Raw genomic sequence first — 21,952 nt, 5'->3', positions numbered from 1 at the left:
CCGAGGAGCTGTTGCAACTGCTGCCTAAGGACTGGCCAGAGCTTCCAGCTAACCAAGACGCTAAAGAGCTGCTGCCTGAGGACTGGCCAGAATTCCCCCTAGAAACAGAAGATCCCCACATCACAAAAATAATGAACCACAGGGATGTAGGAAGTAGCCCAGAAGAACTAAATGACCAGCTGAATAAGTGTTGGCGTGATGCTAGTTCAGCACGTTGTAGGCAGATTTCCACTGATCCAATGGTGATCCAACTCTGCCACTGTTAGGGCCCTGGACTAGAAGGCAGTGGAGTTGGTTGGCCTGTGCCTCCTATCCTTGTCAGCCAGTGCATGTGTGTGGCAGCTCCTCACCTTAGGCCAGGAGGCTTGCTTTGGTCTACTATCCCTGCCTGAGTACTAGACTATGTTGGTGCTCACCCCTGTCTGAGACTTCTATTTGCTGTCCTCCCGATTGAGGGCTTGAGGCCCAAAGACTGCCTTAATGCTCTGCCCCGACTGAGGGCCTGAATTCTAGAAGCAGTTAATCCCCCTTTTTGAGATCACTTTTATAGATGCCTGACATTGAGGTAGTATGGCCTCCCTTAGAGGCTGACAGGAAAGGCAGCTAAACAGCCCTACAGCAGCTATTTAGATGATCTCACTAAAGTACACAAGCTCACTCTATCCTGACACTGCCTCTAAGATCTTGACTTTGATTATTAAATTAAGGAGGACTTCAATTGTGTGTGTGGCAGGACATCTGCATGACAACCTTTCAAACAAAGTTTACATAGGTGTTAACTTAAGGTAAGAAAGAAAAAGATTCTTTTAACAGATTTTTTTGGAGTGTTGCAGATTTCTAAAACTCTGATCTTAATTATTTTTTTAAACCCTGTGTTACTAATTAATACATGGTAATTTAAGGCCAGAATTTTGCTATGTGGTAGAGTTCTGGCTCTTATGAGTCAGAAGTAGCAAGTACTAGCTTGAGCTGTTAGAAAGATTGATGATATATGGATACACCAGCTGGAGTTACCCGGCGTTGTTCGGGAAACTGGAGGAACAAAATGTAGAAAAACAGTAGTCCATTATCTTTTTTTGAATGGTAGAAAAGTTGCACTGATTTCTATAGGGATTAAAATATAAGTCCTCATCATTCCCGGAGGTGGGTGTGACCCCAGGTGGAGGGGAGGTTACATGCGGGAGGGGCACCCCATGTGCCTTGGGGGACAGGGCGGGTGCCTGAGCCAGTATGTGCATGGGGGTCGGGGCACTGCGTGCTGGCACGAGGGGGGCAGGAGAAGAGGGTTGCTTATGTAATTTCGTGAGCAGGACGGGGCGAGTCCTGGATGGCGCTGGGGGCTGCAGGCGGTGGGCACAGGACCTAGGGTGGGCAGGACGGCACCTGAAGGGCAGTGCGACGGGTTACTTTTTGATTTTTACAGCTTGAGCTCGGGCCTGATCGGGTCCAAAAGTACCTTAAAACCTTCTCCTGGATGAAAGGTTATCCCATGTCAAGTTTGGTTGTGGTAGCTCTTATAGTGTCCAAGTTATTAGAGCACAAACATACAAACATTCTCCTTTATATATTAGGTGTACTCCAAGGGTAGTGTTAATTTTCTTTTTTATTTGATTTCATATTAAATATCATAGGCATTGCGCCTTGTTAAATATCCCCTCACATAACGGGTCCTGACACAGAAGCTCCCAAGGGCGCTTTTTTTTTTCCCAAATGCAAAGAGATTGATCAGAAGCCCACAAAACAGACTTACAATTGTTAAGAAGACTTATGGATACAGGTTCCACTCTGCTACTCATCCTTGTGCCATGTAAGTCTTGGTGTTCCTCTCTCCCTTCGTGAGCAATGCATGTAGGAGATAGGAAATGGAGTTTCACCCAGAACAGGAGAATTTCTCTCCAGAGTAGGGCTGTTTGTATTATTCTTAGTTATAAAAAAAAGAAAGAGTATCATGACAAGCACTGGTTAAGTTATCCATGGAAGAAACAGTACTCTGAGACCTCAATGAATCATTACCTTCCAGCTGCTAGATGTGTTCTTCCTTTTTCTTGTATCTACTTCCCTGAACTGAACTAGGAAGGTTCCTTAAAAAATTCTGACTCTCAGCATTCCCCAGTTGGGGGGGAACAGAGAATATATACAGTCAGAAATAGATCTCTGCCAATAGATAAGCAGATTTCATGTATTCCTCTGTGTATTGTTAGATGTGTGTCACACTAACTCTGGATCACTAAAGCTTACTTATTTATGAGATCAGATTTCCAACCGGCTCTAATAAGATTTGGAATTTTTTTCAATAGCACCCCTTGTTTTCTATTATAGCCATCTTCACTTTCTGAAAGAAGACCATGTACTGGATACTATTCACCTTCAATTCAGATCTATGAATAACTTCCCTGGCACCACATGTAAATGTCTGTCTTGAATCCAGAATGCTCCAGAAATTGTATCACTTTGTGATTGCTTTGGCATTGACTGTACAGAACACTGATCAGAAAAACTGTCAAAGACAACATGGCTTCTTCCCTAAAGACAGTATTATTGCTACCATGATCCCAAAGAGTGATCCAGACAGAGTACAAGTAAGATTTAATGGTGAAGATCAAAAATGGGGAAAAAAGCAGAAATCTACCTGTAAATCATAATTACCTAGGAATGGTAAAATAGGAATACTCTGAAAACAAGCCTCCTTTAAGAACTTGTGTGTGTCATATGTGTGTCTGCTTTGCTTCCCTCACCTCCATTCTCTGAAGCTAGAAATAGGACGGGAGCAAGTTAATTTCCCAATGTGAAACAAATGGAGGATAATTTCATTCATGTTATCACCTCTCTGTGTATAGGTGAAATAGGTAATGGAACAAAGCTGTCCCTGAAATTCTTGCACAGCTCCAAAAATCCAGTGTCCAATTGACAGCGGCCAGTGATGTTACTGATCAAAGTTACAGATAGTCCTTTGCTCCCAACATGAAAGAACCTTGCACAAATCGAGAGTCTGGTAGGAAGGCATGCAGATGGTTCTGAGGCGCTATACTTGTTTTAACTACCATATGCAAAAAGGTATTTTTCCTGTTAGGACTTCCTGGACTACTTCAACCCACCACATGACCTGTATTCATCTCTGTAGTACCTGGCAGAATTCTAAGATGACTCTCTCTCTCTCTCTCTCTGAATAGCCTCAGCTACAAGTTTCCATTGTATCAATAAGATAGGTGGGAACCAACTTGTGTGACCATCTGACTCCAAGGATCAAAGCTCCACAAACCTGCACTTAACAAATATGCTCCTTATCCCCAACCAGTGACTAGCCAGCATTAGGCCATGCGATTTTATTTTTCAGACTGAGATGGGCTGTGCTTGTAACATTGTTGACCTACATTAACATTGCTTGTGAAAACATACCTGAGCACATTAGGGATCAGATGACAGTGTGCAGTGGCAGTCAAAAACGCAAATAGAATGTTAGGAATTATTTAAAAACGAGATAGAGAACATCTTATTACTGCTATATAAAACAATGGTACACCTACATCTTGAATACTGCATACAGATGTGGTTGCCTCTTCTCAAAAAAAGAAATTGGCATTGGAAAAGATTCAGAAAAGGGGAAAAGGGCAACAAAAATGATTAGGGGTTTGGAACTGGTCCCATATACAGAGAGATTAAAAAGACTTGGACTTGTCAGCTTACAAAAGAGGAGACTGGGGGTGGTGGTGGAAGGATAGAGGTCTATAAAATCTTGACTGGTGTGGAAAAAGTGAATAAGGAAGAGTTATGCACTTTTTCCCACAATATAAGAACTATGGGTCACTAAATGAAATTAATAGGCAGAAGATTTAAAACAAACAAAAGGAAGCTTTTCTTCATACAACATGCAGTCAACATCTGGAACTCCTTGCCAGAGGATGTTGTGAAGATTAGGACTTTAACAGGGTTCAAAAAAGAGCTAGCTAGAGTCATGGAAGTTAGGTCCATCGATGGACCAGGATGGGTAGGAATGGTGTCCCTGGTCTCTGTTTGTCTGGAAATGGGTGACGGGAGAGGGATCACATGAGGATTACCTGTTGTGTTCCCTCCCTTAGGGGTAGCTGGTCTTGGCCACTGTGGGAGGACAGGGTACTGGGCTAGACGGACCTTTGATCTGACTCAGTATGGCTATTCTTACGTTCTAACATGGATTCCATGATACTGATATATTGGCGGTACCGAGTATATAATCGGTGCTGCAAGTCTGGTCAGTGCTGGCAGTGCCAAAGAGTGGGCTGGTGCTGTCGGTACCAAAACCAAGACAGATGCCGTCAGTGCCAAGACCGAGCCTGGTGCTGTTGGTGCTGAGAAAGAAGATGGTGCCATAGATAACAAGGTTGCGGGTAGCGATGGTGGCAGTACCATTGTTTTCTGTATTGGTGCTATAGTTGACACCCGTAGTGTATCCAATGGTGCTGGGGTATTTATTGGTACCCGAGGGATTACTGGTACGAAACTAAGACGTTGTTTGGAGCCTTTGTGATTAGACGTGTCAACGGCTAGTAGTGCCACTGTGCCTGAAGTGGCTGGGGTGTTCTATGTGCTAATATATAACACATGTGAATTGATTGCCTTGGGGGGACTGCTTCTTGCCGGCAAGTCTCCCGCTAAGGCACTGAGGAACTTCTCTTTGGTGCCTTCTTGCCATGTGAGGAACCTGGGGGTGAGCACATCTCCCTAGGCTGTGCTCCCAGATCCAAGGCAGGAAGAAGGCTTTTCTCCATTAAAATCAGTTTATTCAGAGACCTGTCTTTGCAGGTCCTGGCCTTAAGTTTGGCACAGTGAGGGCAACTCTGAGTTAAGTGCTGTTCCTCCAGGCATCTGACACATTGCAAGTGTCCATCAGAAATAGGCAGTGCCTAACTGCAGGAGGCACAGCGTTTGAAGCCTGGCAAACCCAGCATGATGTAAAAGAAAAGGTTTTTTTAACTATTAACTAACTCACTAAATAATGCTAACAATAACAAGAAACTAACGATAAACTAAACTACTGCAGAATCAGTGTAAAAGCAGGAAACTGCAGAACTCCGTCTTAGGCCAAGAGTGGTTGAGAAGAAACCGGAGGATGTGGGCCACACATACGTGGTTCCTACTGGAAAGCACACACCAGCTGATGTCGTGCACGGATGGCCCCCGCAGGGACTGCTTCAAAATCTCCCATCCAGGTGCTGGGACAGCACCAAGACCCAGTGTGGAGCTTCCCCGGAGATTTCTTGAAGAATTGTTATGTTTCTTTCTTTGCTACCTTTGATTTTTTTAAGCTTGTTTAGAGCATATAAACTGTTGTGGCTTTAGTGATACCTTTTGCTGCTAGCCTTGTGGAAGTCCTGAAGTTCTGTCATGAGATCTCTTCCTGAACTCTTCATGAGTTCTTGCTGGCTAGATCCTATTCTCTCTCCCCCTCGGAGCAGAGGAACTCTTCCAGAGCCCTCATAGGCAAATTGCAAAGGGTGTGCGTGCTTATGAGTCCTGCTTCCTTTTCCCAGGATGTAAAGAACTCATTTTAGAACTTGGAGGCATTTGTGACTCCACAAATCTGCCCACCGTTCTCTTAGGAATAACCTGAGTTGACTACCCATAGAATCCTGGTTAATTTTTCCCCCATGTCAAAGTGATGGCAAAGAATCTCACATGAGTGTCCGCCTCATTTCCTCAGGACCTAAAAAAGTTAGACAGAAGACTGGGTACAGGATGGGCATACATTGTTGTATGCCATCCCCAGGAGAGGAATCAAACAGATGAAGCACTATCTGGATTTCAACAGTGCTTTTTAGTCCACTTTGCCAAAGCCAGAAGATGCGGATGAGCCAATAAGGCGGCACTACAACTGAACCTCTATGGGGTTTCAACATGCAGCTCAAAAACTAGTCCAGGTGGGAGAGGGGGATGAGAAGGAGATCGCTGTTCATCACTGCCCCACATTGACAAAAAAATGTTCTCAGATAAATCTGAGAGTGGAAGTTGTATAAACCCTCATCTCTGCACTGCCACAAAGTCAGAGAAACTGGAAGCAAGGAGCTGAGGAGGTATGGCCAGACCATTTGGCTCCAGAACTCTGATCCTCCTCCAAGCTGCAAAGAGAGAGAGAAGAAAGAGAATCCCAGATGTCAAGAATTTTGGGAGACCTGGGATGCATAAATAGCAGGTAAAAGACTCCTTAATGCCTGTTGGTTGTTCTGCACCTGGGTCACGTCTCTCATTATTCCACAAACTCCTGCTGGATAGAGGAGGTAGGAGTGAGACATGGCAACCTGTATCAGAAGCTGGGAACAATAATCTGGACATTAGGTTATGATGACCCACAGCAATAACTGAAAATGATAGCACAATGACGACAACTTGATACCTTTTCAATTTTCTAGATATGGCAGGAAATTCCAGTCCCACTAATACAACTTCCCAGAGTGCATAAGAATGGGTATATAACTACAGCTCCTCGAAGGCAGCAGAAGTGCTCTTCTGCTTAGTTTTACATTACCCAATAACACTTGCCTGAAAGAGTCTATCTTTTGGTTTTGGGGTTTGTTTTTTTTTGGAGGGAAGGAGATGATTTTTCAAATATATTTTACTATTTGTTTCTCTAACTCAGATTTGGAATGCTGGGCCTTCCTTCCTAAGGAGAAATAATTGCATTTGTAGGGTTGCGTGTACCTACGCCTAAAGGAAACAGCACATGTTTATGTCCCAGACTTTTCTTCACTGATCTGCCATGCTAAAGTCTTTGAGGGTAAGCAGGAGACTTAGGAACTATGGATTATCTGTCCTGCTGTTGCTGGGAAGATGAGAAAATTCCTTTGGGAGTTTGTCTACAAAATAGAGCTTCAGAGGGAGAAGTGAAATTGAGCTCAAATGTTACCCTGAAAATATTACAAATGGCTAGTGATCCCTGTCCTCAAAAAGGATGGATTTATTTGCCTCCTGCATTTTCCTGAAGTGTGAGCTCAACTATGAAAAGTGAGTAAAAGTCTATAAAACGTCACAATTACCTAGAACAATTGTATTGATGGGAAAAGGCACAAAAGGGTCAGAAAAACATTAGTCCAAAGAGGTCTACTGATATAATCTGATGACTCGGTTAAGATGAAGCCTGGTAAACAAAATGTGGGACTAGAAATCCACGAATCAAAATTTCTAGATTAAAGGTCTAGAAAACATGAGCTATGAGGGAAGACTAAAAGAATTGGGCTTGTTTAATTTAGAAAAGAGAAGCTGGAGAGGGGATATGATAGCAGTTTCCAAATATCTAAAAGGGTGTTACAAGGAAGAGGGAGAAAAACTGTTCTCGTTGGTCTCTAATGATAAGACAAGAAGCAATTAGCTTAAATTGCAGCAACGGTGGTTTAGGTTAGACCAGGGGTGGCCAACCTATGGCTCTAGAGCCACATGCAGCTCTTCAGAAGTGAATAGGTGGCTCCTTACATAGGTACCAAATCCAGGGCTGGAGCTACAGATGCCAGCATTCCACTGGGCCAGAAACTGCTCACTGTTCAACCCCCAGCTCTGCCCTACACCCTTTCCCCCTTAGATCCTGCCACTTCCTACCCTCTCCACTGAGCCTGTCACACCCATGCTTCCCCCCCTCCAGTGTCTCCCACTGAGAAAGAGCTGATCCCAGTGGGCAGGAGGAAAAGGAGAAGGCAGCACTGACCGGTGGGGCTGCTAGTGGGCAGGATGTGCTGAGAGTGGTGGTAGAGAGATGATCAGGGCTGGTGACATAGAACTGTTGTTCTTTGGCAATGTGCATTGGTCAGTTCTGGCTCCTTCTCAGGTTCAGGTTGGCCACCCCTGGGTTAGATATTAGGAAAAACTTCCAAACTGTCAGGGTGGTTAAAAACTGGAATAAATTGCTTAGGGAGGTGGCAGAATCTCCATCACTGGAGATATTTAAGAGCAAGCTGGATGAAAATCTATCAAGGACGATCTAGATGGTGCTTGGTCCTGCCATGAGGGCAGGGAATTGGACTTGATGATCCTGAGGTCTCTTCCAGTTCTAGCATTAAAAAAAGATTGATTTCTCAAAAATTATACCTAGTTGGTGGACAAAATAATTAGAAGGTGGGCTATTCCACCCAAACTACTTTTGGGGACCCTCACAGAAACTTTGGGGAACAGACGTGACCATTGGCTGACTAAAACAAAAGAGAAGTGAAAGGAGTAAGCTTTACCATCATGGCTGCCCATCCCCACAATCTCCTTGGATGCTGGGATTCAGTATGAAATGTCTGTGCCTTTTTCATCCTAATACTAAGAAACATCTTAACCAAACCAGGGTAGACCCAGGGACCCAGACAATACCACCTCTTCCAGCAGATCCAGCTAAATCCTGAACACCTTCTAGGATGGTAGACTTTGCATTAAACTCCCAATATGTCTTCTTTCTTTCTCACTTTATTTCTGCTCTTCTCCTGCTCCTCTCTTTTTCCTTCCATCTAATAAGAGTCTGACTTAGAGAGCCATGACTGCATACTTTGCAATGCTGCTATAAGCCTGTGACCAAAGTAGCAACTTGAAGCAATATCCTAATTCTGGGTGTGGAACATATGGCCCATGTCTTGCCTTGATATGGCTTGTGAGGCTCAGGATTTCCCCCACTCCCACAGTGGAGAGCCAGTGAACCTCATGGGCCCGATTAAGGCAAGCCTGCCCGGGGGGAGGAAGCAGCTCTTCACATTACAGGGAAGCACTCCTTGAAGGCACTGCCCCTCTGTCACTCCCATTGGCTGGGAAAACCAGTGGGGGGCAATGCCTGCAGGAAGTGCTTCCTAGCAACATGCATATCCATGCAGAACCACCTATACTGCCACAGGACCTGCACCAGGTAGGCACCCCATTCCCTGCCTCCTCCTGCCCAGACCCTGCTTCCTCATCCTGCTCCCCCATCCCCACAATCTCATCCCCAGCCCACTCCTGCACCCTGCTCCTGCCCAGACCCCACATCTCACCCCACTCCTTCCCCCAACCTTCTTCCCTCCCTCCCTCCCCACTCCCATCCCCAGTCCACTCCCCAGCAGCCATCTACATACACTGAGCTCCTCATTTTTGGCACCACCCTAGAGCCTAGGAGCCCCCACAAAATCTACTAGCTGCAGGCCCCCAGAAAAGTTAATCCAACCCTGGGTGTAAGAACTGAGCCTCGGCACCTCCCCCTTAACCCAGGGGGCTGGAACTTGAAGGAAGTGTTTTTTTCCCCTGCTTCTCTGTTTGGGGCCACATCTGTGAGGGTTTTTTCCTCCTCCTTTTCACTTGAGGGTGAAGTCCCTGGTAAAATATACATGGATTCTAACCCCTGCTCTAAACAGACGAATGCTGGTACAAGTTTGCCAGCTGTCAGAGTGGCTGTTAAGACAGAGTGTTGTGCCTGTGTTTCTCTAGCAGTATGGATGCAAGTGAATCAACGACACACAAGCTGCATTTTGTATCTCTGCTGACTTTTCTTTCCCCTACTGCATGTTTGTCTATTTTCTTCTAGAAAATAGGCCCAGATTTCAAACAACTCCAGTCCATCTTAACTAACTTCTCTCTTTCTCAAAAAGGACAGCTATTACCATTTAAAAAACTGTTAAAATAAAAGGAATTTCCTGCTAAAATTTCTCTACAGCTAAAAGAAAAGGAAATAGGGGATATTGTTAAAATGAAAAACGTATTTACTACTTTATATTTAAAGTTGTTTTAACTGTTTCCCCTTGATTATATGTATTTTTAATAAAGGATTTAAAAGATGTTGAATGATGTTTGCCATAGTACTAAGCAGGCTGAGGTTGGTTCATTAAACTCCAAACCTCATTTCAAACAATTTACCATTGGGCAGTTACAGGTCACTTTTCGGGCCTGTACTTAATCTATTTATTAATCTAAATTAACACAACATCCTCCAACATGTATAGGGTCTGTCAAGAAAAGCACTGATTTGAGGCTCAAATATGGACTTCCCAGATGCTATGACCCTCTACACTGCATGGGATCTACAATGTCCTAACAACTCTGATTTGCCTGGTGTTCTCAGCCGGGGATATGAGTTGGGAATCCTCTTGGGTGTGGGGGAGGGAGGAGCAGATACCACTATTACAAATATGGCAGCAGAGGGAGAAGGCTAGGCCCAAAGGCCTCCTTACCACACTCTCCAGTGTTGCTGGTATCCATGGTGTCTCTGGTGTCTTCCATCCACAACCTGTAGGGAAGTGGAGGGAGAGGTTGGAGCAGGAGGTGGCTGAGCTCCACAGTTGGAGGAGTGGTGGCTGGTGTGGACTATAGGGACTTTGGGCACATTCTTTCATGTTGCCCTTCTGACTCCAGTCCCCTCATGGAGATGAAGAGAGTGGAGTTTGCTTGTCCAAAAGCCAGTTCTTTTCCAATCCTGCTGTTCTCCTTTCCTGCTAGAGAGAAGGGAACCAAGACAGCTTTGCCCAGTCTTGACTGCTTCTTGTTCAGAAGAGCCAGACTCTCCAATCCTGACAGGTTATTCCCTACTTCCCCAGGGAAGGAGGGCTGAAGTCACAGCACCCAGAGTGGGCTATAAGGGAAACTACCTCTGACCACAGAGCCAGCCAATATCCCCAATGAAGAGCAGGAGACAGACTTCTTTTTTTGGCCTAGTTCTGACCCTAAAGCCTGCAGCCAGCTTCCACAAATGCCTCAAAAGGGAAATGAAACAATTGCCACAAAAATCAAGTGCATTCCTCAGCCATAGAGGAGTTACTGAAACAAACCGTTAGTCTAAAAATTTGAAATAAAGTTTGGAATTTTCCTCCGGAAATTTTTACAATAGGAGATGTCTGAGCTGCCAACTGCTATGGATACAGGTAAAACTAGAGAGAACTTCAAAAGAAGGAGCATTCCTATACTGCTAGTGACTGATAGGATTGGTTCTGTCTCCAAACTGCAAGAAGGTTGAAGTACGCATTGTAACAAACCTTAGCACAGAGAAAGTGTATTTGTTAAATGGAGGAGAAAAGTAAATGTATCCCCCAGACTCTATTCCAGTTTGCGCAAACATGCATTGTTGGTATATTGGATATTTGTGCATGTATCTTGTTAAGAGCAGTACATCATAATTTTAGTTCATTCTTGTTGGAAAAGTTTGTTTTACTTAATTATTTCTCTGTCCATTAGCTTACCTTTTCCAGGCTATCACTATTCTAAATTTGTTCACAATCTTTGATTTGTCATGATGGTAAATTACACTGGTTCATAAGTCCATCTAAATCAACCTTTTTTTTGCTCCTATGCTGTAAGTAGATGGTCACTAAATCATTTTTTGTTTCAGCTCAGCTGTGTAAAATAATTTAGCTATCACACAAACTGAGTTCTAAGATAGTGAGTGAGAGCTGTTTGTTCTTTGCTCTACAAAATGTTGTGTTTAAAGTAAAGGAATAAACCTTTATTCTAATGCTATATTAGGCGAAACAAGCTAAATTAATGAGATTTTATTACTTGCAGTATTTTATAAATAGACTAAATATCAGATGCAAACACATTTGTGCCCAGAATAGTCTAAGAACTATACACCATGCTAAAAGAACTATACCATTACTGCATTTTACTGTACCAGTTTCCTGTTGTAAATAGTATAACCATAGCCCCATTGCTCTCTTTTCTGCATTCCATAGTCTCCTAGCTGGTGAGTGAGTGACTCTGAAACATCAGTTACTCTACCTTTCCTACAGTTTCCTGGACACTGCATTGGATATATGTATTTTTCAAAAGTTCTCTTGCCCTTTCAGCTTAAGCACATGCTTAAGTTCCAGTGATTTCAACTGGACATACCTGAATTTAAGTTTGTGCTTAAATGTTTTGCTAACTCACAGGCACACTATATAGAGGCAGGCTGCACAAACTGCTACAGATCAATGAATTTCTATCCTAGAACTGACAGATATTGATGCAATTCTTTCTCTGATGCACAGTTCTAAACAGCAGAAGTGGAAACTGATTTATTTTCTCTCAGTGACTGCTTAGATAATCTTTGAGCACCATTTTTTGACTGGCAGATATTACTTCAAAAGTATCCCACTGATCAAATATCCGTGGATTTTGTAAGTATCCACAATAAATTTTATCATAGCCTAGACAACTGTTTTCAATGGAAAAAATATTTGTAGTATGAGGCATACAATGTATCTGAACACTAGGTTAGGAAACTAGTAAGAATACCATCTCTATCACTCCAATGTCCAATACTTCTAAAACCGGGGATACTACAGAATGGAAAGATTTGTACCTCTATTCTCGCAATCCTCATGCTGATCGCAGTTATCAACTATGACTTTTTATAGTTATGAGTATTACAGCACTTAAATATTTTATCTGTTTTTGGAAGAACTAGGCTACAACTTAGTTTCTCAAAAACGCTCCTTCAGTTTGAAAATGTCTTAATCTATCTTTTATTCTGAAGTGCCTAGACACAAAATTCGTCTTGCAATTCCAAACAAGCTATTATGGAGATAAATCAGTATCATAATAAACATGAAAGAATGTTTCCTATAAAGTTGCTAGGATTTCACCTTGCCATATTCTAGTAAAAAACTAGCATATCCAGTATATGCACTTAAGCAATTGTAACAAACTCTTACCATAGCCAATTATATTCCTGGATTAATTTAATTTAGTCAAATTATTTAGTTCTAGAAGAGACCAAATCCAAATATAGCTAATACTATTACTTTGTAGTTCACGACCTCAAAACTGATCATCCATACTCAACATATGCATTCATATCGAGATGCCTGAATAGATAAGACACTAAGGGCATGTCGACACTGCACAGCTATTTCGAGATACCGGAGGTATCCCAAAATAGCTACTCACATCTACACAAGCTGCCTGTTATTTTGAAATATTTTTTGAAATAACGGGTGCGCTAATTTGCCATCCCAATAAGCCTTGTTGCACGAGGGATAAGGAATAGCTCAAAATAGCGTGTTATTTTGAAATTTGGCACTGTGTAGACTGCCAAATTTCAAAATAAGTTATTGCAAAATAGTTTCTAAATAAGATGCGCAAATTTGCATAGTGCAAATTGAGTATCTTATTTCTAGTGTAGGGTGCTGTTTAGACACATCCTTCCTGATATACTGACAAAATAAATCAACTCAAAACAAAATTCTGTCCACTATAATAGCATGAACAGCAACTTCATTACAACCCTGATACAACTTAATATGTGTACAGAGCTTGAAGTATCAGTTTAATTTTCTACAGAGTTGTGAAGCAAGTGTAAGAAGGAAAAAAAAAAAAAAGTAAAACCAAGCTGATGAGATTTGATAAAAAGAAAGTTGCCTTTCACTTTATCATTAGCATACATTACTCAAGAAAAAATAGAATACATTACTCAAAGGTATGTCACCACACATACCTTTTTTCAGCTTCATGAATATTTATTTTTTCTTCTTTTATAGCGGCCAACTTGCCTGAAAATCTGTACTGTGAAATGATTATAGTTTAAATAAATGTAAATTCAGATAACTCCATCTTGTATATCAAACAATCTTTCAAAACTATGCCCAGTGTATATATATTTTACACACACAAAAATTTCTTCATATTATCTCCACTTTAATGAGGGCTCAAACATGAGCAATTATCCTTTACAATATAATACCTAATGCTGATAATGACATCTACTGTTACTTATAGGGAAACAGAAAAATTAAAAATTACATTAATCCATTTTCAGCTAATATTGTTATACTTTAGGGATGTAAAACAGCCCAAAATAGTTAACTGGTTAAACTGCTCCTGCCTGGCCCTACTGCAGGCAGTGGAGCTGCTCCAGACCCTGCTGCCCGCTGTGGCTGAAGGTCCTGCCAGCCACACTCCCACTATGTGGTCAACAGATAAGCATGTTGGTAAGGCATATGCTTACTGGTTAACCTTTAACATCTCTATTTTACATATGATTATTATAAACAAAAGATTAGGTAAACACACACTTTACAGGTGGTCCATAGTTGTTTCGTATTTTCCCCGTACAATAAGTTTCACCTGTGGTTTGTTAGGTTTTTCCTATAACTTTAGGAAAGAAAAGAAACAGGAAAATTATACTAAAAACACAAAAATTGCCAGAGGATCTCAAAACAAATATTCTTCATTTGACCAGATCTTTCTCCAAACATGAATAACTGATTTTTCATCCCTACTGGGGAAAAGGTGAGATTATGAGGTGTTGTATGTGGTATATGATGGTTGTTCAAGAGGCAAGCTGTATACTTTGAGGTAGAGAAGTTGAGGGTATATACCAGGGGTCGCCAAACATATTGGTCCTCTGAGCCACAAATAACAATCTTTATCCAGCCACACTGGACTGCTCTCACACCACCAGGGGAGTAGATGGCTCCTTCACCAGGAGGATACAAGCAGCTGGTTAATGGTAGTGCTCCAACCCTACTCCCAACATACTGGCCATGGTGATGAAAAAATCATTATGCTGCCCACTGCCCTGGCAACAAGAGATGAGGAATCATGGAGAAGCCATGTACTCCCAAAGCTGATAGTTCTGTAACCACCACTCCCAGGAGGAAACTTGGGTTAGTGATCGTTGGAGACTGTCTTCTGAGAGGGACAGAGACACCTATCTGTCACCTTGATATTTCAGGAGGTATGTTGCCTGCCTGGGGCCCATAGCCAAGACATTACAAATGGACTGTCGAGGACCTTCTAATGGGAAGATCTCCTCCCCCACAATTCGTATGGGGAAATTTCTAGCTGTTCCCCTTTGTCAGGGAGCAAGTGAAAAGTGCACAGTTTGCTGCGTTCCTCACTCTGACTGGGGAGTGCAGGAGGCAGAGAAACCTGAGCCTGCCCCAGCTGGTGGACATGCACCCATGCCTTGGCTGTGCCCGATGGAATTGCAGAAGCCATGGAGAGGTGCTTCTCACCTGGACCCAAGCTGCTGTGCTCAGAAAGGGCTGGAGTAGTTCTCTCCCCACGGGACAGCATACATGCTGAACCCCTCATCCCCAGCCCAGAGCAATTTCAATGAAGCAAATACCATTTTCATTTTATTTAAAAAAAAAAAATTGAGTTAAGGACTTAACAATACTAGGTAAATCCTCTTGTAGGGTAATAAGTAACAATCAGCATGGATTTATAAGGAATAAATCATGTCAAACCAACCTGATAGTTTTCTTTGACCAGGAAAAAGGGAGTTACCGCAAGCAGTGACAACTATTCTTCGAGGTGCGTGCGTCTGTGAGTGCTCCACATCAGTTGTGGCAATGTCCTGGAGCCTCAGAGCAGAGTTTTTTACTAGCAGTACCCGCGAGCTGTGCATGGGCGAGGGGAGCTCATGCTGTTCCCTGATTGTCACCTTACACGTGCGGCTCGCACCCTGCCCTTCAGTTCCTCTTCTCCACTGGAGTGATTTGTGACTTTGAGTAGAGGGGAGAAAGGAAGGGTCGGGTAGCACCCACGGGGACACACGTCGAAGAACAGTCATTACTACATGAGGTGAGTAACTCCCTTTTTCTTCTTCAGGTGATGTCCCCATGGGTGCTCCAAGACCGGTGACTGGCAAGCAGTATCCAACAGGATGGTAAGAATCGGAGCCACTGTTTAGAGGCTGTAAATAGCACCGCCGTCGCCAATGCTGAATCGGCAGCCAGTTGCAGCATAATGGCATAATGTCTAGCAAAGGCATGGTTTGAGGACCATGTGGCTACTCTGTAGATGTCTTTGAGTGGTACATCAGTGAGGAAGGCCATGAAGGTGGCAGCTGAACCTTTGTTATGGTGTCTCATTACTGGTAAAAGGGACGAAGCCTGCTGGTAAAAAAGGTGGTACTGGCTGGCTGGCAAAGGAGGAAATGGGAGGTTGGGTAGGCCCTCGACCACACCCTCAAACCTGCTGCTTTGTTGCCTGAGAGCCCAAGGAGCGAGTTGGAGGTGAGCATCTCCTTTGAGTGCAGTGTTTAGGGCGGTTGTAATCGTAGTGCCTCTGCTAGGCACGATTATAGTAGCTATCCCTGGTCTTACTGTCTGGGGTATAATGCCTCCGACGATAGGGCAGGGTATACATTCCAAGTGTATGAAGGGTGGTGCGGGAGTCCTTGCTACTACATAGGACTTCATCAGTTGTTGACGCAAAGAGCTTGAGTTTGTCAAAGGGGAGGTCTTCTACCCTGGACTGGAGCTCTTTAGGCATCTTGGCTGCAAGGACCCAAGCAGCTCTTCTCATCACCATGTCTTGGCCACTGTGTCAACTACACTTATTGTGGATTGGAGAACTCTACGAGTGATTGTGTGACCTTCATGTATAATACCTCTGAGAATGGCCCTTTAGGAGTCTGGGAGATGTTCCATCAGTTCGGCCAGCTTAGAATAGTTGTCAAAATCATGATTTGCTAGCAAAACCATGTAGTTGGCTATCTGTAGTTGAAGGGTGGCCGATGAGTAGACTTACTTGCCAAATAGATCCAACTTCTTGTGTTTTTTATCACTAGATGCTGTTTTGTTATGAGGGATTTTTGCACACTAGTTAGCCAAAGCGATGGATGCGAGAAAAGGAAGTCCAGGTCTTTCTGGGGTACAAAGTACTTCCTGGCGGATTTCTTACACGTTGGTTGAATTGAGGCAGGGGTTCACCAGATTTCGTCGGAGACCTCCATTATTGCCTCGTCAATGGGAAGTGCTATCCTATTCTGTGTAGCGGGGCGTATACTCTTTAAAAGTCAGTGCTGTTTCTCCTCTACTTCCTGGAGGTGAACGTCCTGTGTTGTTGCCACACTCTTGAAGAGCTTATGGAATTGTTTCACGTCGTCAGACTGATGGGATTCGTCTGGTATTAGTGCCTCCTGAGATTGTGAGGACGTGTTGTCGTGGGATGAAGTCAGTTGCAATTATTCATGCTCGTCAGAGTTAGCTCTTGTCTTCCTCACCCGAATCTACAGCTGATGATACCGTCTGAGATGGGGAGGGTGGAGGTAATCTTGCTGAGGCAGAGGGCAATGCACAAGGTCTGTTCCGTATGCCCCAATGGTCCCATGGCACCCAGTGAGGTGGGTAATAAGGAGGGGGTACAGATACTCTGCATATCAGAGTGGGTACAGTGGTCTACCCTGAAAGTAGTAAGGATGGCGAGATGTAGTGGAGGATGAATGTTGCGATGAGAAGACACTGCAATGGTCCCCTTGCTTGATAGCATCTCAGTCAGATAATACAGGCGATCTTGCATAGTGCTGGAAGAGCCCAAGGGAGGGGTGTATAGGGGAAAAGCCCATCTGGAGCATATATGTGAGAGCTGTGGTCTGTCAGTTTCACCTGCATCTTGTTGAGGCTGCACCGGAGCCTCCCTGCGGGGCAGCATGGAGTTGGAGGTGATCAAGCTCGTCTCCGTGCTCCTTTCCCTCCGAGCAGGCTGAGTAGCTGGGAGCAGCATGATTATTGGTGCCGGATCTGTTGCTGCTGCTGGCACTGGTGTTCATGGGTGCCTGGAAATGCTGTCCGGTGCGGGGGCTGATCCTCCCAGTACTGAGGCTGAGCGCATCTTAGCAATCATGGTACCGCACCTGGTACTTGGTTCCCCGGTGCGGGGGGTGCTCTCCCTATCTGCTCCCAACGCTCAGGGGGACAGTGTTGGGGGCAGGGACTTTGCTGTGGATCATCCCCTTTTTGCCCATGCCACCGGTGCTGGTGAGGCGGCCCTTTTCCTGGCCGGTTGTGAGGAGTCCAGAGAGCACTTAGGCTGCAATGCTTTGTCTAGTGAGAGAGCAGCAGCGCTCACGTATCTGGGGGACATGTGTCTCCCCAAGACTGCCGATACACTCCACATGTCTGTCAGAAACTGGCATGGGCTCCTGGCATGAGTGACATTTTTTTAAAACTGGAGGAACCAGGCATTACAGCTTTTAGCCGGCTCTCCGCCACCGTTCTACAGGAGCTGCTGCTGTGACCGTTACTGCCATTAACGTCTGAGCAGTGGCTTTATTTATTTTGGTTTGTTTGTTATTTTTTCCTTCTTCTCTCTCCTCCCCCCCCCTTTATTTTTAAAAGAGGGAGAGAGAGTGGCTGACAGGAGGCGGCAGCGAGATTAGCGGCTACCTGCAGGTGGCCGCCCACTGAAGCCGGTACTTATGCAATGACAGGATTTTTTTTTTTAATGAAGCCAAGTGAGATGGCAGACAAGAGGAAATAGGGAGAGTGAAACCAAGGCAGTTTATCACTCCCCCTGAGGAGAAGCTAAAGAGGTTGAAGAACTCTGACCAGGGATGGGAGAAGAGGAACTGAAGAGAGGGGCAAACCGCACGTACAAGGTGATAATCAGGGGACAGTGCAAGCTCCCCTCGTGCATGCGTGGCTCGCAGGCACTGCTAGTACAAAACTCTGCTCTGAGGATCCGGGACATCGCCACACCTGACGCGAAGCACCCAAGTGAACATCACCCAAAGAAGAAACAAGCCTTGTGAAAAAGGGGGAAGTGGTAGATGTAGAGCATCTAGACTTTAGTAAGGCATCTGATACAGTCTAGCATGACTATCTCATTAACATACTAGGAAAATACAACCTAGACATAGCTACTATAAGGTGGGTTCGCAACTGGTTTGATAACCATAGTGCAGTGATCAGCGGTTCACAGTAGGAATATAAAATCCTGTTTAATTAGTTAACCAGTTAAACGTAAAGGTTAGCTGATAAAAGGAGGGGCAGAGAAGCAGCCCCTCCACTCCAGGCAAGTGCTGCATCAGCCAGGTTAGAGCAGCCTCTCTGCCCCCCGCAGCAGGCCCCCCCTGCAGGGCTTGAGCAGCCCCCTGCCTTCAACAGGTGGGGAGCTGCTTTACTCCCCACCGGTTAAATATTCACACCTCTAGTTTACAGTCATACTGAAAGTGCATAACATATGAGCTTCCTCTACAGGGAACAGTTCTGAGTCTAGTTCTGTTGAATATCTTCATCAATGATTTAGAAAAGGGCATAAACAGTATTCTTATAAAGTTTACAGATAATACCAAACTGGGAAGGATTTCAAATGCTTTGGAGGTCAGGATTATAATTTAAAATAATCTGGACAAACTGGAAAACGGTCTGAGGTAAATAGGAAGAAGTTTAATAAAGGACAAATGCAAAGTACTCCGCTTAGAAAAGAACAATCAGTTTCATGTATACAAAATGGGAAGTGACTCTCTAGAAAGGAGTACTGCAGAAAAGAATCTAGGGGGTCATAGTGGACCACATATTAAATATTAGTCAATAGTATGACATTGTTGCAAAAAAGCAAACATTCTTGGATGCATTAACAGAAGTGCTGTAAGCAAGACATGAGAAGTAATTGTTCTGCTCTACTCTGTACTGATTAGGCCTTAACTGAAGTTTTATGTCCAGTTTAGGGCACCATGTTTCAAGAAAGATGTGGAAAAATTGAAAAAAAAAAAGTCCACAGAAGAGCAACAAAAATGATCATATGAGAGGAAAAGGAAAAAATGACAGAGAGAAAATTAAAAGAATCAGGTTTGTTTAGTCTGGAAAAGAGAAGATTGAGAGGGGATAAAGTTTCCAAGTACTAAAAAGTTGTTACGAGGAGGGAGAAAAATTATTTTCCTTAACCTCTGATGATAGGACAGGAAGCAATGGGCTTAAATTGTAGGAAAGGATGTTTAAGTTCTTAATTAATAAGGTGGCTAATCACTGGAATAAATTGCTAAGGGAAGTTGTGGAATATCCCATCACTGGTGATTTTTAAGAGCAAGTTAGATAAATGACTATCAGGGATAGTCTAGATAGCACTTGGTCCTGCCATGAGAGTGCAGGGGGACTGGACTTGATGACCTCCTCAGGTTCCAGTTCTATGATTAGTTCAAGAATCAAGGCACACTTTCCATGGCTTGGGCATCAGCCCCAAGCCTCAGCAGGCATGTATTATAGGGCCCAAGATCCCCAATCCTATAGGGCAGAAGTCCCTATCCTTTACCCTGCAGCAAGATAGAGGTCCCAAGTTCCTCCTCCATCATTCCTCCCCTTCCCCCTCACCCCTGAGTCTGGAAGATAGAGAATGAGGACAGTATGGGACACTCCATAAGCTGCACTGTATATGCAAGAGAACCATAGTTTGGCCACTCCTGGTACATACTGTTGTATTGGACACGACAGGAAGACAAGATAAAACATCAAGAACACTGCTTAACTAGGCTGTGACTTTATTAAGTAATACACATAGGGCTATCTTGGAATTACTCATTTAGTATAAGTCATCTTTCCTTCTTCAATAATCCATACCCTGCAGTGGAGTACTATCACCACTCATTTCACCCTGTTAACTTGGTCCCAACCCACGGCAGGGGCTCCACCACTCTCTATCATAAGAGAGATAAGTATGTGGTGAAGAGAGGATTTATGTACCCATTGTATTTGCCATTGGGTGCCTTGACCCCCATTCCCCACATTCTTTAGGAGATGGGCTTACAGTTGAAGGCCAAAAGCGACTATCTAGTTTGACTTCCTCTATATCACATGACTTCAGTACCACACAGCTTCTACACACTAAAGCTAATCTGCTTCCAATTCCAATTTATCAGGGAACCAGATCCCCTTGTCATCAGTATCTGCATTGAGCACCTGCCAATATCAACAGAATTAGTTTTATAACTTAACTTATCCTAGGCTACTTAGAGGAAGGTGAAAAAATCCACAGCACCCTGGCCAATCTGGCAGTGAGGAAAAATTCCTTCCCAATCTCAAAAATGCAATTAGCATGAGCCCATAAAACCCAACAAACGCAGTCCTAATCTAATTCCAATGGTTAGAAAATGTTTCTTCCCTGTGTAGAATGGTCCCCTTGGGCAGGAGTAAGGGCTTATAAACTTTCCTGTTTGGTTGTGTCAGAAGAGATGCCATATAGGTTCTTAGGAGCCAATCAGCCTATCAGCCGCAGTGCCACCTTCTTCCCCTTCTCAAGTCCAGTAGGAAGGGTACTGAGCAATTCTTATGGGGACAATGCTTTTTTCTTTCCTTGGCAGGTCCAAAACAGAATGCAAGGGGGAGAACATTTGATGCCATAACTTTTGATTTCCTTGCTTTTTGATGGCTAAGTTATACACAGAAAAGTCTTAATGGACATATTCTAATACTAATACACACAAACACTGCAGTATAACATGATTTATATTATTGGTAAAACATGAATGTTACAGTAACTGATATTGTAATGTCTTATCCAAGTTCAAATTTCAAACCCAAGTGTCAGAAACAAAACAAAAGTTTGTGAAATAAGACTCTGACCTAGTTTAGAGCGTATATTAAAGTAATCAATAAAAACCTCTTTAGAAAAGCAGCTATACTCTTTATGACATAAAATTAAAGTGTAACATGAGTATGAAACCCAATTAGCAATTAGTCTACACAGAAAATCCTATCATAATTCCTGCCTACGTTAGTTTGGGAGTACCTTCTCATTTACGTGACAATCCTTTATGAGTTCATCCGATTCAGTCAGCTGCCCATCCTCCACAGACTCCTCAGTTATACCTTCTAAAGGACAGCTTCCACTCGAGGAATGTTTTTGAATTTCATTAGCTGAAAAAATGGAACACATTACTATGAAGTCTCCAATACAAAGCCACAAAATGTCTGTTCTCACTAAAGATGGTTATAGCCATGAAATTTAAGAACTCAGACAGTTTTAAATGTGAATTTTTTAAAAAATCATTTCAATATGAAAGCTTGAGAAGCTCTTCAAAATAAATATTATAGTAACAGAGAAGCAAAAACGGATAGCTATATCTCAGTTCTCCCTCTAATTACACATTCTAAAAATCTCCATTCTTACCTATTAGCAGGGCATCATATGAATCTCTGACAGATTTCAATATTCCAGATTTTTGGTTAGGATTTTCTCTGTTTTAAACAAAAAATACTTTTAAAATCTGTATCAAAGAGGAGGACTAATCTAACCTAAATACATAAAATGTAAGCTTTCCAGTTCATCAGTAAATGCTTTCAGCGATGGA

General features: G+C 43.3%; 1 protein-coding gene across 6 annotated transcripts in view; it reads right to left on the bottom strand.

Annotated features, from left to right (window-relative positions):
* TOPAZ1 (testis and ovary specific TOPAZ 1) overlaps nt 1–21,952 on the bottom strand; it is a 141,524-nt gene that overhangs the window by 105,825 nt on the left and 13,747 nt on the right. For 4 of the 6 annotated variants that reach the window (XM_025190288.2, XM_025190286.2, XM_025190282.2 and 1 more), the window contains 3 exons: nt 21,772–21,839; nt 21,391–21,518; nt 13,373–13,440 (listed from right to left, as the gene is read on the bottom strand). In XM_025190288.2, coding sequence (XP_025046073.2) covers nt 13,373–13,440; nt 21,391–21,518; nt 21,772–21,839 — 264 coding nt within the window. Of the gene's footprint in view, nt 1–10,133; nt 10,190–13,372; nt 13,441–21,390; nt 21,519–21,771; nt 21,840–21,952 lie in introns of all 6 variants that reach the window. The other 2 variants (XM_025190283.2, XM_025190285.2) reach the window with 1 other exon arrangement.

Source organism: Pelodiscus sinensis, chromosome 2 (genome assembly GCF_049634645.1).
Source record: "Pelodiscus sinensis isolate JC-2024 chromosome 2, ASM4963464v1, whole genome shotgun sequence".
NCBI lineage: Eukaryota > Metazoa > Chordata > Testudines > Trionychidae > Pelodiscus > Pelodiscus sinensis.
The sequence above is the reverse complement of the archived record's forward strand: the minus strand, read 5'-3'. Positions and strand labels throughout refer to the sequence as shown.